The 18,930-nt window shown below is 48.1% G+C and overlaps 1 protein-coding gene across 11 annotated transcripts in view; it reads left to right on the forward strand.

The window, feature by feature from the left end:
• NDRG4 (NDRG family member 4) overlaps positions 1-18,930 on the forward strand; it is a 53,377-nt gene that overhangs the window by 10,456 nt on the left and 23,991 nt on the right. For all 11 annotated transcript variants that reach the window (XM_017878940.1, XM_017878939.1, XM_017878937.1 and 8 more), the window contains exon 2: positions 17,489-17,583. In XM_017878940.1, coding sequence (XP_017734429.1) covers positions 17,512-17,583 — 72 coding nt within the window. In that variant the 5' untranslated portion in view covers positions 17,489-17,511. The remainder of the gene's footprint in view (positions 1-17,488; positions 17,584-18,930) is intronic.

Genomic DNA, 18,930 nt, shown 5'->3' on the forward strand with positions numbered 1-18,930 from the left:
TTAGCCAGGATGGTCTCGATCTCCTGACCTCGTGATCCGCCCGTCTCGGCCTCCCAAAGTGCTGGGATTACAGGCTTGAGCCACCGTGCCTGGCCTCATTTCTTTCTTTAAGAAGACAGGGTCTTACTTTGTTGCCCAGGCTGGCGTGCAGTGGCATGATCACAGCTCACTGCAGCCTCGATCTCCTGGGCTCAAGTGATCCTCACACCTCAGCCCCCACCCCCAAGTAGCTGAGACCACAGGCATGCATCACCATGCCCAGCTAATTTTTAAATTTTTGTAGAGACAGGGTCCCACTATGTTGCCCAGGCTGGTCTTGAACACCTGGGCTCAAGTAATCCTCCCACCTTGGCCTCCCAAAGTGCTGGGATTACAGGCCTGAGCCACTGTGCCAACCTGAAGCACAACTCTTACGTCCACCTGCCCATGGGCAGCTCCACCTGGCTCAGGTCTAAAACCACACCACTCATCTTTCCCCCAAACCTCTTCTTCACAAGTTCTTCCCTAAATCATAAATGATAGCTCTATCCCTCCATGGCTCCACCAAGTCACCCTAACTTCTCTTCTTCTCCTGTCCACGTCTGATGGATCCATGAGTCCCTCTAGCTTTACCTTCAGAACATACCCAGAAGCTGAGGACTTCAGCCACCTCCTGCACTACCGCTGTGTGGCAAGCCAGCAGCACCTCAATAACTGGTCTCCCCATTTCCACCCTAACCCCCGCCCAGGTCTATTCTGCACATTACAGGAGGGGGAGTCCTTCATGATGAAAATTGTATCACATCACCCCTCTGCTCAAAACCTTCCAGTGCATGTTTATACTCAGAGTAAAAGCCAAAGTCCCAACCTTCAGGGCTGAACAGGACGAGCACCCCAACCCTTAACCACTCCTGTCCTCATCTCCTCCCCTCCTGGCTCACTCTGCTCCAGCCACCCTGGCTTTGTTACTTTTGTTTTCTTTTTATTTTTTGAGAGAGAGAGTCTTTCTCTGTTACCCAGGTAGGAGTCTAGTGGTGCGATCTCGGCTCACTGCAACCTCTGCCTCCCAGGTTCAAGTGATTCTCCTGCCTCAGCCTCCCAAGTAGCTGGGATTACAGGTGTGCACCACACACCACACACCCTGCTAACTTTTGTATTTTTAGTAGACAAGGGGGTTTCACCATGTTGGCCAGGCTGGTCTCGAACTCCTGGCCTCAAGCCATCCGCCTGCCTCAGCCTCCCAAGTGCTGGGATTACAGGCGTGAGCCACTGCGCCTGCCCGGCTTCCTTTCATTTGCTCAAACATGCAGGCGCCTGCCTCCTGGCGTTTGCGCTTGCTGTTCCCCCTGCCCTGAGTGCCCTTCCCGGATATCCCAAGGCTCACTCCCGGATCTTCTTCAAGTCTTGCTCGCATCCCCTTCTCAGCAGGTGGCTTCTCACTCTTACCACCCTGTTCTACATACCTCCCTCTCCTCTCCTGTGAAGTTGCTTCCTGCTTTGCTCTTAGGTCGTCTGACATGCCTTGAATTTACCTAGGTTTGTTGATTGTTTGCCTCCCCCCCAGCACCCAGAAAGCTCCTGAAGGTAGATATGTTTGTCTATAATGGTCAGTATTTTATCTCCAGTCCTAGAATGCAGTAGGTGCCAAATCAGTATCTGGTGAATGAATGAATGCCTTAGGCCTGGACCACTCCTAGGGTATGGTCATTCAGACCTGAAACGCATGTACTGAGAATGGGGAAGGGAGGTTTCCCAAAAGGAAACCCAGGTGCTGTTAGAAGAAAGGACCTTGGTGTCAGGTGGGGACCAATGCAGGTAGCCCCCTCTGCAGACATTGCATTTGAGGCAGGAAAGCTCTGGGAGTTGCTTGGAACAGAGCCCCTCTCTGCCAGATGAATGTCATTCCTCAAATGCTAATAAATTCGGCATTTCAGAGAAGTATGAGGCTTTCCGTGACAAAAATGCCCAGTAAGAAAGATGCCCCTCAGGCTCTGTCTTTACTGGAGACTGTATTGCAGACTCCTGTGCCAAAGAAGATTCCTTGCCTCAGTTTACGTGTTTGAATCTTGCACAAAGATCCAGGATACGTGTATCTAGGAAATTTGCCGGATTGGGCAAAGATACACAGCTGAATTGAGTGAGGCACCTGTGTAAAAGAAACGGGAGAATTTGTGACAAAGAATGCCAATTGCTTTTAACCTTTTAATGTAGGTCATGGTTACCCATGTCAGTACAATTATTGTGAGCTTGTGAGGTGTGGGTTACGAGGGGCTGTTCGCTGGTTTAGACTGCTGGGAGAGAATGGCATCATGGATTATGCTGCCTGCCGGAGAAAGGAAGTTGCAGGTTCACTCTAGCATTTCCCTGTTTTTCTTTGGGAAAGCCCCACCCTTTCCTTTTTCCTTGACTTCCTTTAGGACGATAGGGTGGGTCTCCAAGAAAAATATCCCAAGTTCAGATTAGCTTCAACTGTGTGTAACAAAACCCATGATAATAATAAGCAAGATAAAAGTATATTTTTTTCTTTCGTAACCAGGATCTCAAAATAGAGGATTCCCAAATCATGGCTTCATGATTCTCAGGTACCTTGACTCTTTATTCTATATCGCTACTTTGCCACCTTTAGAATCCTGCCTTTGAGCCTAAAATGGCAGTTCAAGCTCCTGCCATCACATCTGTATTCCAGCCAGGAGGCAGGAGGAGGAGTCAAAGAATGGCATGTCTCCTCTGCCCCTTTTTTTTTTAGATATAGTCTCACTCTGTTGCCTAGGCTGGAGTGCAATGGCACGATCTTGGCACACTGCAACTTCTGCCTCCCAGGTTCAAGTGATTCTCCTGCCTCAGCCTCCCAAATAGGTGGGATTACAGGTGCCAGCCACCATACCCAGCTCATTTTTGTATTTTTAACAGAGATGGGGTTTCGCCATGTTGGCCAGGCTGGTCGTCTTGAACTCCTGACCTCAAGTGATCCACCTGCCTTGGCCTCCCAAAGTGCTGGGATTACAGGCATGAGCCAGAGCGCCTGGCCGTGTCTCCCCGCTTTTTTTTTTTTTTTTTTTTTTTTTTTTTTTTTTTTTTTTTTTTTTTTTTGAGACAGAGTCTTCTGCCACCCAGGCTGGAGTGCAGTGGCATGATCTCAGTTCACTGCACCNAGGTACAAGTGATTCTCCTGCCTCAGCCTCCCAAATAGGTGGGATTACAGGTGCCAGCCACCATACCCAGCTCATTTTGTATTTTAACAGAGATGGGGTTTCGCCATGTTGGCCAGGCTGGTCGTCTTGAACTCCTGACCTCAAGTGATCCACCTGCCTTGGCCTCCCAAAGTGCTGGGATTACAGGCATGAGCCAGAGCGCCTGGCCGTGTCTCCCCGCTTTTTTTTTTTTTTTTTTTTTTTTTTTTTTTGAGACAGAGTCTTCTGCCACCCAGGCTGGAGTGCAGTGGCATGATCTCAGTTCACTGCACCTCCATCCCCCGGGTTCAAGCAATTCTCCTGCCTCAGCCTCCCGAGTAGCTGGGATTACAGGCACGTGCCACCATGCTTGGCTACTTTTTGTATTTTCAGTAGAGATGGGGTTTCGCCATGTTGCCCAGGCTGGTCTCAAACTCCTGACCTCAGGTGATCCGCCCACCTCAGCCTCCCAAAGTGCTGGGATTATAAGCATAAGCCACCGTGCCCTTTTAAGAACACTGCCTGAAAGTCCCATGCTTCCATTTACCTCTCATTGGCAGAACACCACGTCATCATAAACAAACTTTATTCCCATCGTCCACCTACTCATCTAAAATATGGGGATTGTTATTCAGGAAGAAGGGGAGAACAGATATGGGGGGACAATTGGCAGTCTCTGCTGCAGTAGGACTCTTTCACTAGTTCCTTATAGAAGCTGCCCAAATGGAATGTGTTACTGGAATTCTAGTTCCATCTCCCTTGCCCTTGGTCTTAGAATTAGAGGCCTGTTGTGTCTATTGTAATGTCTGGAGTTGTGTCTATTGTAACACCTGGAGTCGTGTTGTGTAGAGAAACAGAGTTTACACGTTGGTGCTGTATATCACCTTCTTACTTTATGAAAGAGCTATGTTATGTCCTTTCTAAGATGCACCTTTTTTTTTCGTACTTTAACATCTCTAAGATTGGGATGCATCATACCGTCTCTGTTGGCAAGGGGGGGCATCATGCTGTTACTGCCATCACACGAACATCAGAATTTGTGAGTGGATGTCGGCAGCTCAGAAGGAAATCCCAGAGATAGTAGTAGAGCATTCTTGATGCTGGAGAAGCCCAGGCTGTGTGGAATAGCACAGCATCAAAAACTCCAAGGTAGAGAGATTAAGAGACATTGGACTCGAAATGTGAAAAGGAATCCCTTAAACAATTTATTTCAATTTTATTTTCCTTTTAAAATTTACAAGAGTGATAGATGGTTTTTTAAAATCTGGATCTAATATATTCTAAAAGAGTTCTTTCAGTAAGTACCAAAAAACCCTGAATGACAGGGAATTCATCATAGAAGGAGCAGTTCTGACACTATTTTGAATGTATCCCAGGAATGAACAAATAAGCAGAAATATTATGGGTGAGAGCCAGGTTTCTCACCACTGGAGAAAAAAAAAATTGCAATCAAAGTGGGGAAGCTAGAATGCACTCTGTGGTGTTGAAGTAAAGGTATCAGTATAAATTCCAGATTCCAGATATATATATATCTGATATATATGGAGAGAGATATATACATATTTAAGAGTAAATTGTGTGTGTTAGTATCTTGCATACATTTCATAGCTCTGCCTGCTAAGAGGGCCCAGACCAATGACACCGCAGTAGCAATGAGCACACCTGGTGTCCAGATCTTGGTTTCTAAACATCATTCTCCAATAAGGGGAACTAGGGCTCCTTAGAGAAATGGTTGATTTCATGGTTGAAGCAGAGAAAGTACAAGATGAGTTTAGAACATGTAATGAGGCTAGAATATTTGAAACTCAAAAAATAATGGGTACATGTTGAAAGCATACAAGAGCCACCTTAAGGGAACTCCCAGTGGCCAAACCTGGCCCAGTTTGAACAATGAAATAATGATAGCAATGGCTTTTAACCCACAGGGTAAAATAAATATCCATGAGTCCATATTGATGTAAATAAGTAATTGAATAAAGGAGGAGAAAGGACAACTCTTTTTTTTTTTTTTTCTTTTGAGACAGAGTCTCGCTCTGTCACCCAGGCTGGAATGCACTGGCAGTATCTTGGCTCACTGCAAGCTCTGCCTCCTGGGTTCAGGCTATTCTCCTGCCTCAGCCTCCCGAGTAGCTGGGACTACAGGCACCCGCCACAATGCCTGGCTAATTTTTTGTATTTTTTAGTACAGACAGGGTTTCACCATGTTAGCCAGGATGGTCTCGATCACCTGACCTTGTGATCTGTCGGGAGAAACCCCACCCCCGATATTTATTGTGGGTTCTTTTCTATTTCCTAGGTGTCTCGGCTGATTTGAGAAATAAAGGGAAAGAGCACAAGAGAGAGAAATTTAAAGCTGGGTGTCTGGGGGTGACATCACACGTCAGCAGGTTCTGTGATGCTCCCTGAGCTGTAAAACCAGCAAGGTTTTTTTATTTTGTTTTTTTTGTTTTTGGTTTTTTTTGTTTTTTGAGATGGAGTCTCGCTCTGTCACCCAGGCTGGAGTGCAGTGGCGCGATCTCAGCTCACTGCAAGCTCTGCCTCCTGGGTTCACACCATTCTCCTGCCTCAGCCTCCTATGCACCTGGGACCACAGGTGCCTGCCACCACGCCTGGCTAATTTTTTGCATTTTTAGTACAGATGAGGTTTCACCATGCTAGCCAGGATGGTCTCGAACTCCTGACCTCATGATCTGCCCACCTCGGCCTCCCAAAGTGCTGGGATTACAGGCGTGAGCCACCACGCCCGGCCAACCAGCGAGTTTTTATTAGCGATTTTCAAAAGGGGAGGGAGTGCATGAATAGGGTATGGGTCACAGAGATCACATACTTCACAAGGTAATAAAATATCAGAAAGCAAATGGAGTCAGGGTGAGATCACAGGACCACAGGATGGGGCAAAATTAAAATTGCTAATGAAGTGTTGGGCACACATTGTCATTGATAACAACTTATCAGGAGACAGGGTTTGAGAGCAGACAACCTGTCTGACCAAAATTTATTAGGCAGGAATTTCCTTGTCCTAATAAGCCTGGGAGCGCTACAGGAGACGGGGCTCATTTCATCCCTTCGGCTTCGACCATAAAAGGCGGCCGCCTCAAGGGGTCTGTCTATAGACCTACCTTCAGTGCGCATTCTCTTTCTCAGGGATATTCCTTGCTGAGAAAAAGAATTCAGCGATATTTCTCTTATTTGCTTTTGAAAGAAGAGAAATATGGCTCTGTTCTGCCTGGCTCACCGGCAGTCAGAATCCAAGGCCATCTCCCTTGTTCCCTGAACATTGCTGTTATCCTGTTCCTTTTTTCAGGGCACCCAGATTTCATATTGTTCAAGCACACATGCTCTACAAACAATTTGTGCAGTTAACACAATCATCACAGGGTCCTTAGGCGACATACATCCTCCTCAGCTTACGAAGATGACAGGAGTAAGAGATTAAAGACAGGCATAGGAAATCACAAGGGTATTGATTGGGGAAGTGATAAGTGTCCATGAAATCTTCACAATTTATGTTCAGAGATTGCAGTAAAGACAGGAGTAAGAAATTATAAAAGTATTAATTTGGGGAACTAATAAATGTCCATGAAATCTTCACAATTTATATTCTTCTGCCGTGGCTTCAGCCAGTCCCTCCGTTCGGGGTCCCTGACTTCCTGCAACAGTGATCCACCCGCCTTGGCCTCCCAAAGTGCTGGGATCACAGGCATGAGCCACCACGCCTGGTCAGGACAACTCTTTCTTACAGGATAATTCTAATAAGCATAGAAGAGATTATGGAAATAGAAAATTATCTTCCTTTTCCTCAGCAGGAAAAAAAGGAAAATTATCATTAGGCAACCATCAAAGTAATAATTGCTGTAGGCAAGAATCAATAGTTGTTAAAATTAGCAGGGGTAAGGGGGTGGAGGGGGTGAGGAAGTATGATGAGACATAGGATGTTTACGTAGTGTCAAAGTATCTTCCCACACTGCTTACAAAGGGAAAAATAGTAACATTTCAGTGGAGAAATCTGGCAGAGCGCTCCTTATCAAGGGATCAAGGTTAACATCCTCTGTAACAAGACAAATTGACATCATGTGCCTGCTGATATAAACTGAGAAGGGCACCTCATTCTGTCATATTCTTGCCAAAAATGTATAACCTCTGTCTAATCATGAGAAAACAACAGACAAACCCAAAGCGAGGATATTCTACTGATTAACTGGCCAGTACTTTTCAAAAGTGTCAAGGTCAGCCAGGCTGGTGGCTCACGCCTGTAATCCCAGCACTTTGGGAGGCCAAGGTGGCTGGATCACGAGGTCAGGAGTTTGAGACCAGCCTGGCCAATACAGTGAAACCCTGTTTCTACTAAAAATTCAAAAATTAGCTGGGTGTGGTGGTAGGTGCCTGTAATCCCAGCTACTCAGGAGATTGAGGCAGGAGAATCACTTGAATGCAGGAGGGAGAGGTTGCATTGAGCCGAGATCACGCCATTGCACTCCAGCCCGGGCGACAGTACAAGACTCCATCTCAAAAAAAAATAATAATAACAAGTGTCAAGGTTATAAAAGATGGACTGATAAACTATCCAGGGAGACATACCAACTAAATATGATGTGGCATCCTGGGTTGGGTCCTAGACCCAAAAAAGGCATTATTGGGAAAACTGGTAAAATATATGTAAGTTCTGTATATTACTTAACAGTATGTATCAGTGTTTAATTTTCTGGTTTCTCAATTGTATTATGGTTCTGTATCAATGATAACATTGGGGGAAGCTGAGTGAAGGGTATGTGGGAAATTTCTGTGTTTCTGTGCTTTCTTGGTTTTGTTTTTTGTTTTGTTGTAATTTTTTTGCAAGCCTAATTTTTTTTCAAAATAACTTTAAAGGGGGTAAGTATTGTGTCTTAATTTAACTGGTAGTGGGTTTTTTTTTTCTTACTGATTCATAAAAATTAGTGTCACTTGTAATCAGTTATGTCTTAGATTTGATAAAATCTGGTGCATAGGATTTAAAAAAGAATCTCTCTTTTGTACCCTTCCCCATATCCTTCCCCAGAGATAAGCATTGTTACAGTTTACCCTGAGTCTTTTGAGGATTTTTTTTTGGAAGTTGCCAATATATATACCTGTTCAATGCATATGATTTTTACATAAATGAGATTATTTTGAGACAGAATCTCGCTCTGTTGCCCAGGCTGGAGTACAATGGTGCGATCTCGGCTCACTGCAACCTTCGCCTCCCAGGTTCAAGCAACTCTCCTGCCTTGGCCTCCCAAAGTGCTGGGATTACAGGTGTGAGCCTGCACCCAGCCATAAATGGGATTATTTTTACACATTATTTGGTGACATGCCTTTTTTTCTTAATTGCATATTTTAGAATGCTTTCCCGCTCTGTTTGAGTGGAGCTGCCTTGTTTATTTCATGGCTGCATGGTTCTCCAGTGCGTAGATGTTCCGTAATTTATTTCACCATTCTCCTGGTGCTCACTGAGGTGGTTTCCAGATTGCATTGCTCCACTCAGCTGTACAGTGAGCACCCCTGTGTGCTGCCTCTTAGTGTACATGTGGGTGTTTTTCTTTAGGATAAATACCTAGACACAGAATTGCAGAGTTGACCGATATTTGCATTTAACAGACTACCAAGTTGTTCTCCAAATAAAGCTGAACCGGCTGCCATCCAGCCAGCAGCATGAGTGTGTGCCCATTTTCCCAGAACCTCACCAACCTTGCATGTTATCAATCTTTTAGTAATTTGTGGTCTGTATGAAGAATGGTTCATTCGTTCATTTACTTATTTCATTGAACAGAAATGTTGAGTGTCTGCCCTGTGCCCAGCACTGTCATAGACACAGGGGACATCCCAGTGAACAAAACAGATGTAGTGCTTGTCCTCTAGGAGTGTCTGAGAAGCTGCGGTCTGGGCAGGTCATATCGCTCATTGTTTCACAGGCATTTCTCTGGCGGCCAGTGGGGCAGGGCAGATGCTTTGCTCTTGTTGTTCTTCTCTGAATTCCCATCCCAGACCTTTGCCCACTTTTCCATTGAGTGCATAGTATTTTCTTTCTCCTTATTGAGCCCTAGAATGGGAGTGCTACTAAGTCTGTCCCCTTTAAGGGATTTTGGCAAACGCCATGGGGAGACTGAAGACACAGGTAGGATTTGAGAGGAAGGAGAGAGCCCAGACCAACCTCCAGGAGGTGGGGAATGTGCTGAGGCTGCATCTGCCCCTCCAAGTTTTCTTTTGTTTGTTTTTTGTTTTTGAGATGGAGTCTTGCTCTGTCACCCAGGCTGGAGCACAGTGGCAGGATCTCGGCTCACTGCAACCTCCGCCTCCCAGGTTCAAGTGATTCTCCTGCTTCAGCCTCCCGAGTAGCTGGGATTACAGGTGCCTGCCACCACACCCGGCTAATTCTTGAATTTTTAGTAGAAACAGGGTTTCACTGTGTTGGCCAGGCTGGTCTCGAACTCCTGACCTCAAGTGATCTGCCTAAATGTCTCCCAAAGTGCTGGGATTACAGGCATGAGCTACCGCGCCCATCCCTGCCCCCTCCAAGTTTTGTGGCCAAACTTACTGCCCTGGAGCCTCTTGACAGCCAGCCTCATCAAACAGCCTCGTATCAGAGTGGCCTCACCACCTTGGTGGTGTGCATTTGAATACTGTTTTATGCCTATAACTGACATTGGAACAGTGACATCTGAGCAACAAAAATGTTTATCCTGTGCTTTCCTATAGCTTCTGTGGGCGGGTCAGCCATGGAGATTTCTGGCCTGTCCTACATCTAATTTACCAGTTATTAAGCCTGTGTGTGTTTGGACTCTGATGGGGTTGGACAGATGAACAAGATCAGGTCGCTGTCCTCTGGGAGGTGACAGTAGGGAGATTAAACCACTCATCCATGCATCAGTGGGTTAGCAAGACGACAGAGTCCCAGCCTGGCCAACATGGCAAAACCCCATCACTACTAAAAGTACAAAAAATAGCTAGACCTGGTGGCAGAATTCTGTAATCCCAGCTATGTTGGGAGGCTGAGGGATGAGAATTAACTTGAATTCAGAAGGCGGAGGTTGCAATGAGCTGAGATCGCACCACTGCTCTCCATCCTGGGCAACAGAGTGATACTCTGTCTTAAAAAAGAAGAAGAAAAAAAAAAGATGATAGAGTCCACACATGAGCATATGAGCTCCAGACCCAGACATCATGGGTTCAAATCCAGGTTCCGTCACTTACCAGTCATAATACCTTGGGCTGATTATGTCACCTCTGTATGCCTCACTTCCTCAGCTACAAAATGAGGACAGTAATAGTACCTACCTCTATGAGGAGTCAGGAGGAGTAAACGAACTTATACATGTAAAATGCCTGGAACTTGGTGTTCAGTAATATTAAGGACTGTTTTCCATATTGCTCCCCTTGTAGGGATATGGTGGGGAAAGGCACTGCAGGCAGAGGGAACAGCATGAACAAAGGCATGTGCTTCCTGTGGGGAGGATGCGCCTACTGAGTCAGCCCGGGTCTTTAGCCAGGAGTGCCAGAATCCAAATACGGCTGCCTAAGACAGTGCAATGTGCTGGGTGTGTGTGTGTGTGTGTGTGCACGCGCATGTGTGCAGGGTGGTGGTGTGGTTGGTGGGGGCATAGGGATTCATAGGCTCAACCCAAGGAAAAAGCAGACTGGCCAAGTTCAAGTTTGGCATAAATCAAGGAGCCGTACCTAGAGAGGGAAATGGAGCCTGGGCTGGAGAAAATAATGTCCCCCGCATCCTCCCGTCCTGCCACCCAGCCAGGGAGGCAGAATGCATGTAGGTGGGTGGGAGCATGCACTCTGGATCCCCAGCCTGGGTCAGCCACAGGAGAACTTGCACCAGTCCGTCGCTCCTTCCTGTGTCTTTTATTTCTCATCTGTGAACTGGGAATCCTGAGGGAAGACCGAGTCCCCATCCCTGTCCCACCCTCAGTGCTGTCCCAGGCCTAGGAGATCAGGATAAGGACAGGGAGAGTAATAAGAGGGTCCAGCTCCCTGGACATTTCCAGACCCCCTATATAGTGCAGTTGGAAGGTGATTCCCCCAATTTCCGGGGTCCCAGATTTCTGGGGCTTCTTTTCCAACCAGGCACTGGTGTAGCGTTGGGTAGGGATGGTGGCCCGTGTATCACTGAGCACCAACTCTGATCCAAGCAGTAGGGATACACCAGGTCCGTGGTGCCTGGGTGCACAGGCCTGGACATGAGTCACACGCTCCCACTCAGCCACATCATTCCTTTTCCGTGGTACGGACCCCTCCCCCAGGGTGGAGCTGGCCAGACCTGGGTATGGCTCATTTCATTTGCCTGTGGCATTTTTCATAATAATGGGACCTTTTAACTCAGGAGTGTGGCATATTCAAGGCAGCATGGACTGGACCTTGCCCCTGACCTGTGGGTCCCCTTCATCCCTGTGGTTGAAAGAACACCAGCCATTCCACAGTTCTACCTCTTCTTATTTGGTCTCTTCCTGTCCCACAGGCCTGGTTCCTCTGTCTGGCTTCTCCTGTATCCTCTAACTTCACTCCATTTATGTCTTACTCTCTTCTCTTTCAGTTCTAGCGTTTCTTACTGTGCAGCTATGGGGGCTGGGGTGGGGAGTGATCCTTCATGTGTAGCACTGTCCCCACATTGCATGACTCTTCTCACCTGTGGTCCCTGGGCACTGAATGTAGGACCCTCGGTCACTGAGACCACCCACATTCTTCAATGTATTTTCATTTTTTTCTCTTATCTTTTTCCTTTCTCCCTCCCTCCCTCCCTCCCTCCCTCCCTTCCTTCCTTCATCTTTCTTTCCTTCTTTTCTGTTTTCTTTCCTTCCTTTCTTCCTTCCTTCCTTCCTTCCTTCCTTTTTTTTTTCTTTTCTTTTCTTTTTTCTTTTTCTTTTCTTTCCTTCCTTCCTTCTTTCCTTCTTTTCTTCTTTCTTCCTCAGAGTCTTGCTTTGTCACCCAGGCTGGAGTGCAGTGATGCAATCTCAGCTCACTGCAACCTCCACCTCCTGGGCTCAAGTAATTCTGCCTCAGCCTCCCAAGTAGCTGGGATTACAGGCACCCGCCATCACGCCCAGCTAATTTTTGAATTTTTAGTAGAGACAGGGTTTTGCCATGTTGGCCAGGCTGGTCTCGAACTCCTGGCTTCAAGTGATCTGCCTGCCTTGGCCCCCCAAAGTACCAGGATTACAGGTGTGAGCCACCGTGCCCGGCCCCCCAGTGTATTTTCAAACACCCCCACCATCTCCTAGGACTACTGCACTTGTTCTCCCGATTCAGCAATTGCTTTTTTCTGTAGGATGTGTAACTACTGCTGATCAATTTAAGCATTTATGGGATAGTTCCAGGAATGACCACAGTCATTGCTTCTATTTTTAACCCTAATAAATCAGAGGATTCACCTGGCTGGGGTCTCAGCATGGAATCACAGTTACAGAAGCATAGCGGGAGGGGCCTGCTGGCTGCATGGTGAGAGCCGAATGCTCCTGTTTGCCTTGAAAAAAGAAGGAAAGGAGAAAAAACACAAATCAGCAACCAGAAGTGATTAAACTGAAATACAATTCCTCTTAAGGAATCCACCCACACTAACACAGCGCAGGAGCCCATTTCCACAGTCCCCGGTGCTCTTTTGCCCTTGAGGGGCCTCTCACATGTCACTGTCCCCCAGCCAAAGGGGCTGTTTCCTCTCCCTCATCCCTTGTACCATCCCTCCCCTACGTACATCAGCTTCGCCCCTCTGCGTGCAGCTATGAATCTAACAGAAACGAGGAAAAAAAAAAACAAAAAACGAAACTCCAAAGTTATCTTAAATCGGCAGGGAAAGGCAAGGAACACCCTGATCACATGTGATTTTTGTTCCATTCAAATATGTACAAAAATCTTTCATTTAAAAGGCATTTTAGGCTGGGCATGGTGGCTCACACCAGTAATCCCAGTGCTTTGGGAGGCTGAGGTAGGAGGATTGCTTGAGCCCAGGAATTTGAGACCAGCCTGGCCAACATAGTAGACCCCATCTCTACAAAAAATGAAAAAAAAATAGTGGGGCTCTGGTGGCACACACCTGTGGTCCCAGCTACTTGGGAAGCTGAGGTGGGAGGATCACTTAAGCCCAGGAGTTTGAGGCTGCTGTGAGCGATGATTGTACCACTGCACTCCAGCCTGGAGTTTGCTTAGAGCAGAGCCAGGGTTTGTTTTGACCAAGACCCTCTGAGCAAACAAAAAAGGTCATTTTTACACTTTAGGAGGCTGAGGCAGATGGATCACCTGAGGTCAAGAGTTCAAGACCAACCTGACCAACATGGCAAAAACTCATTTCTACTAAAAATACAAAAAAAAAATTAAAAAAATAGCCAGGCGTGGTGGCAGGTGCCTGTAATCCCAACTACTTGAGAGGATGGAGCAGGAGAATCACTTGAACCCAGGAGGTAGAGGTTGCAGTGAGCCGAGATCATGCCACTGCATGCCAGCCTGGGCGACAGAGTAAGAATCCGTCTTAAAAAAAAAGTTATTTATGGCCGGGCACGGTGGCTCAAGCCTGTAATCCCAGCACTTTGGGAGGCCGAGACGGGTGGATCACGAGGTCAGGAGATCGAGACCATCCTGGCGAACACGGTGAAACCCCGTCTCTACTAAAAAAAAAAAAAAAACTAGCCGGGCGAGGTGGCGGGCGCCTGTAGTCCCAGCTACTCGGGAGGCTGAGGCAGGAGAATGGCGTAAACCTGGGAGGCGGAGCTTGCAGTGAGCTGAGACCCGGCCACTGCACTCCAGCCTGGGCGATAGAGCGAGACTGCCGTCTCAAAAAAAAAAAAAAAAAAGTTATTATATATTTATTGTTTTCTATTGCACCTCAGGACTTTTCTGAGGTGGGCCCACATGATCTCATATTGCAAATAAGTGAGGGCTTTGAGTGATTCGGCCCCAAAATAAAGCTAGCCATTGAATGATAGGGGTAGAAATGATGGCCTGGTTTCAGTGGCTCCAATCTACCCCCTGGAAGTAGAAGCATTGGGACTTACCCCAGGCCCATTCAGTGTTTACAAGCTTCTGTCTGCCCAGCCAGGTCCCTGCACACGTGTCTCCTGGGAGAGCTCTTGTCTTTGGCACTGGGGGCTGGACAGGGCGGCTCCTGTCGCCTTTAGGGAATAAAGAGATCAAGAAGGGGAAAAGCATGGCGGACGTGGAAAGAGGCCATTGCTGGCCGCTTCAATAGACCGACTGGCATCTTCCCCTCTGTGCTACTTAACTCCTTGGGGACCTTAGCCAGGCTTCATTAGTAGGACTCTCATTTTCTTATAACTTGATCACCATAGCTTCTTAAAAAAAAAAAAATCATAACTTTCTTTAGAAGAAACTTCTCTGCCACCCTGCTGTGGAAATGTCTGCTCTGGGCCTCCTTTGTCCTGGAGGCCCCGCAACCTCCAGCCAAGCCTGAACTGTCTGTTTTTCATGGGCCTGAGACATTCCCAGTTCCTGGATGATGGAGGTCTCTCCCTCCCCTCTGCCCCCCTTCCCCGCCAGCCAACTCCGTCAGCAGGGCCATCTGTCCCTGGCACTGCCACCTCCTCAGCCCTTTTAATAGCATGGTCGCTTGGGGAGGATGGTGTCCAGGGTGGTTTCATAATAGGCTGGGTTGGGGGCCCACAGGAACACCCCCAGGGCTACCAAGGACTTTAATTGAGATGGGTGTTCAGGAAAGGCAGGTGCTAAAATGTCCTCCCATTGCAGAATGAGTTTTCCAAGGAAGGGGACCCCTTCTTTCAGCTCATCCCAGGCCCGCCATGCCCTGCGATGGATGGGTGAAGGGCGTGCAAGCATCAGAAGGATCGGAAATGGGAAAGGCGGAGAGCCCTCAAGGATGCGTTTTTTTTTTTTTCTAATAAATAGTAAACAGCCGCATCATGGGCATTGTGTTAGGCTGGTTTCCTCGGAAAAGCCACTGGGAGCGCGGGTCCGGCATGGCACGTGCGCAGGGGACGTCAGGCCTTGCTTTTCTATTTATTGTACAGGAATTTTCTTATTAATTAAATAATCTTTTATTATTGAGCACAGCAGTTTATCTTGTACCGCCTATTGATGAGACTTTTTTTTTTAAAAATTTTTTTTCCTCCCTATTGTAAATGGGGCACTGTGCTGAAGAATTCTATAGATAAATTATTTGTTGGCCAATCTCTGGTTTCTTTAGGCCGATTTCTCCCCCAAGGGGAACGGATTGCTGGAGTCTGAGAGTATAAACCTTTTAAATAATTTTATTTTATTTTTTTTTTTTTTTTTTTTTTTTTTTTTTTTTTTTTTTTTTTTTTTTTTGAGACCGGAGTCTCGGCTCTTCGGCCCAAGGCCTGGAGTGGCAGTTGGCCGGATCTCAGGCTCACTGCAAGCGCTCAGCGCTCCGCGGGTTTGAGCGCCATTCTCCCCTCCTCCCCAAGCCTCCGCCGAGTAGCTGGGACTTAGCAGGCCGCCCGCCACCTCGCGCCGGGCTAGTTTTTTGTATTTTTTTTAGTAAGGAGACGAGGTTTCGCACCATGGTTCGGCCAGGATGGTCTCGATCTCCCTGACCTCGTGATCGCCGCGTCTCGGCCTCCCAAAGTGCTGGGATTACAGGCTTGAGCCACTTTTAAATAATTTTAATTCATTTGCAAAACTGCCCTCCAGAAAGATATGTCCATTTATATACTTACAAGCCATATAAGAAGTGCCTGTTTCAGTACACCTTTGCTAGCCGTGTAAACTTTGCCAATGCCATTGGCAAAAAAAGAAAGAGCTATCCATTCATTCATTCATTCATTCATTCATTCGAGACAGGGTCTTGCTCTGTCACTCAGGCTGGAGTGGAGTGGTGCAATCATAGCTCCCTGTAACCTTGGACTCCTGGTCTCAAGTGATCCTCCCACCTCAGCCTCCTGAGTAGCTGGGACCATAGGCTCTCACCACCACACCCAGCTACTTTATTTTTTTTTTTTTAGAGATGGGGTCTTGCTATGTTGTCCAGGTTGGTCCTGAACCTCAGGGCTCAAGTGCTCCTCCAGCGTCAGCCTCCCAAAATGCTGGGATTATAGGCATGAACCACGGTGCCTGGCCAAAAAAAAAAGTATCTTAATTTAAATTTCTTTGACTTCTAGTGAGCTTGAATATTTTTCCATGTAGGTACTGGCCATTTTTAATTCTTTTAGGAATTTCTAGATCATGTTCTTGGCTAGTTTTTCTCTTGGTGCATTCTGACCTCTGCCATCCTGAAATTGAGGGATGACGGTGCCGTTCCTAGAGGAATTGTGGGTTCCTGGGACCCTCTGTCTTCCTTCCCCTACCACTGGCTGCTGCACACACACACACGCACGCACACACACGCCTGCATGTATGACCCATTCTTCTTCTGAGGTTCAGAAACCCCTGGGATTTCCCAGGCCCACCCTCTGGCAGCTGAGCAGCCCCTGTGTATCACCCCCTCCCTGCTGGTGGCCTGAATTGAGACCTGCACCCCCGCTTTCAACATCACTCAACCTGTGACACCACCAGAGCCTCTACTCCCACCCCTCCCTGGCCCATCTTCACACAGGCTCATCTTGGGAGCCCTCCGGGGAGCTCTCAGCTCTGTTCCTCTCCAGTCTCTCTATCCTCCAGAGCCCCACTGTCCCCTTCAGACACCAGAGGCCCTCGGCAGGGGACTCTGTCTGCGTCTGACCCTGTGTTTGGCCTCCCTGCACGTGCCCTTCTGCTTCTCAATAAAGGCAGAATTTTGCTTGTAATTGTTTTAGGAATCATGAAGTTGCTTTTCTCTTTTATTTGGAAACATGTTTTAATTTTTAAGAGCAAATAATAGGCTGGGCGTGGTATCTCACACCTGAAATCTTAACACTTTGGGAGACCGAGGTGGGTGGATCACTTGAGGTCAGGAGTTCGAGACCAGGCTGACCAACATGGTGAAATCGCGTCTCTACTAAAAACACAAAAGTTACCAAGGTGGTGGTGCACACCCGTACTCTCTCAGCTACTTGGGAGGCTGAGGTGGGAGAATCGCTTGAACCCAGGAGGCGAAGATTGCAGTGAGCCGAGATTGCGCCACTGCACTCCAGCCTGGGCGACAGAGCGAGACTCAAGTGTTAAAAAAAAAAAAAAAAAAAAAAAAAAAAAAAAAAAAAAAAACGAGAAAACAAATACTATAATGGTATCCCCAAGCCAGACAGGCCGGGCTTGCAGACGGAGGCCTGGGGCCCTGAGTGCCTGGGTGGGCTGCGCTTGGGGGCCAGGGGGACAGTGCGTCTGGTCCCCGCGCTCCTGCCCCAGCCCTGGCTTGCGCTGTCGTTCTCCGCCCGGGCGTCCCCGCCGCAGCAGGTCTCAACCCTGCCCTCCTTCCCTAGGCCTCCTGCTCCACGACGTGACCATGGCCGGGCTGCAGGAGCTGCGATTCCCTGAGGAGAAGCCGCTGCTCCGGGGCCAGGACGCCACCGAGCTGGTGAGTTGGAGTCGCGCCTTTGAGGTCTTAGGGCCGAGCGCGCCACCTCGTGGCCAAGAGGGAGACCGCGCGCCTTCCCTGCAGCTTACCCTCCCCAGGGCCGGCTACCCCAAGAAACCCTGTCCCTGCCTCAGGGGGGAGTTCCGGGAGGCCTGAGTGCCACCCAGACCCAGCCAGCCTCAAGGTGGCTTCAGCCGTCTTTGAGGCTAAAGGTGCTACAGGAGAGTTATTCCCGCTTTAATGGCAAGAAAACTGATGCACAGAGAGGTGAACCCAGTTGGCCAAGGTCACACAGCTAGTGGAGGAATAAGGCCGTATCAACCCCTGTTTGTGGACAGCCCAGGAGCCCCAAGAGGTAACTACCGGGCAGTGCTGGCTCCAGCAGGGCACGCTGCTCCCCTGTCTGTGCGCTCTTTTCCTTATCAGCCTCCCAAGCCTCTGTGGCACCTGGGCAGGTCTAACCAACAGTGCCACCCAGGGCAGTGGGACAGAGGCATCACAGGTTATGATTTTGTCCCAAAGACCCCTCCGTCATGGGACAATGCGTTAGAGGCCAGAGTGACTTTCATGCCACCCTTTTTTGTTGTGACAACACCCTATCCACCTTCCCTTTCCCTCCCTCCCAGTGCCATCATACTGGTGACTGTGACACAAACCACTTTGCAAAAAGTGTGGGTTCCCTGCTTCTTGGATTCTGAGGCATCAGGGCTGGGGTCCCTGCAAGTTATGCTGCCTGGACCCCCTCCTTTTACAGATGGGGAGGCCAGGAGCCCAGCCCCTCAAATCTGCAGGGTGCTGTGCTCTGCCCTGCCCTGCCTCCCCAGCCTTCCATCACAAGGAGAGGAGCCCAGGAGCTACTGAGCAGCCGGGATTGGAACTGTGCAGACAGCCAGGGATCCAGGGATCCAACCACATGAGGTGGCAGTCCTGCCCCCAAGAAGAGTACAGTGTTATCTTACAGACAGAGCCTTGAGTTAACTGATAAGACATGGCTTATCCGAGAGCAGCTGCAGATAAGCTGCCCTGATGGGGTGGTGACTGCACATTTTTCAAGTCCTTTATTCTTTTTTTTTTTTTAATTATTATACTTTAAGTTCTAGGGTACATGTGCATAACGTGCAGGTTTGTTACATATGTAACTTGTGCCATGTTGGTGTGCTGCACCCATCAACTGGTCAGCACCCATCAGTTTGTCATTTATATCAGGTATAACTCCCAATGCAATCCCTCCCCCCTCCCCCCTCCCCAGATAGGCCCCGGTTTGTGATGTTCCCCTTCCCGAGTCCAAGTGATCTCATTGTTCAGTTCCCACCTATGAGTGAGAACATGCGGTGTTTGGTTTTCTGT

Source organism: Rhinopithecus bieti, unplaced genomic scaffold (genome assembly GCF_001698545.2).
Source record: "Rhinopithecus bieti isolate Rb0 unplaced genomic scaffold, ASM169854v2 scaffold_11161, whole genome shotgun sequence".
Lineage (NCBI taxonomy): Eukaryota > Metazoa > Chordata > Mammalia > Primates > Cercopithecidae > Rhinopithecus > Rhinopithecus bieti.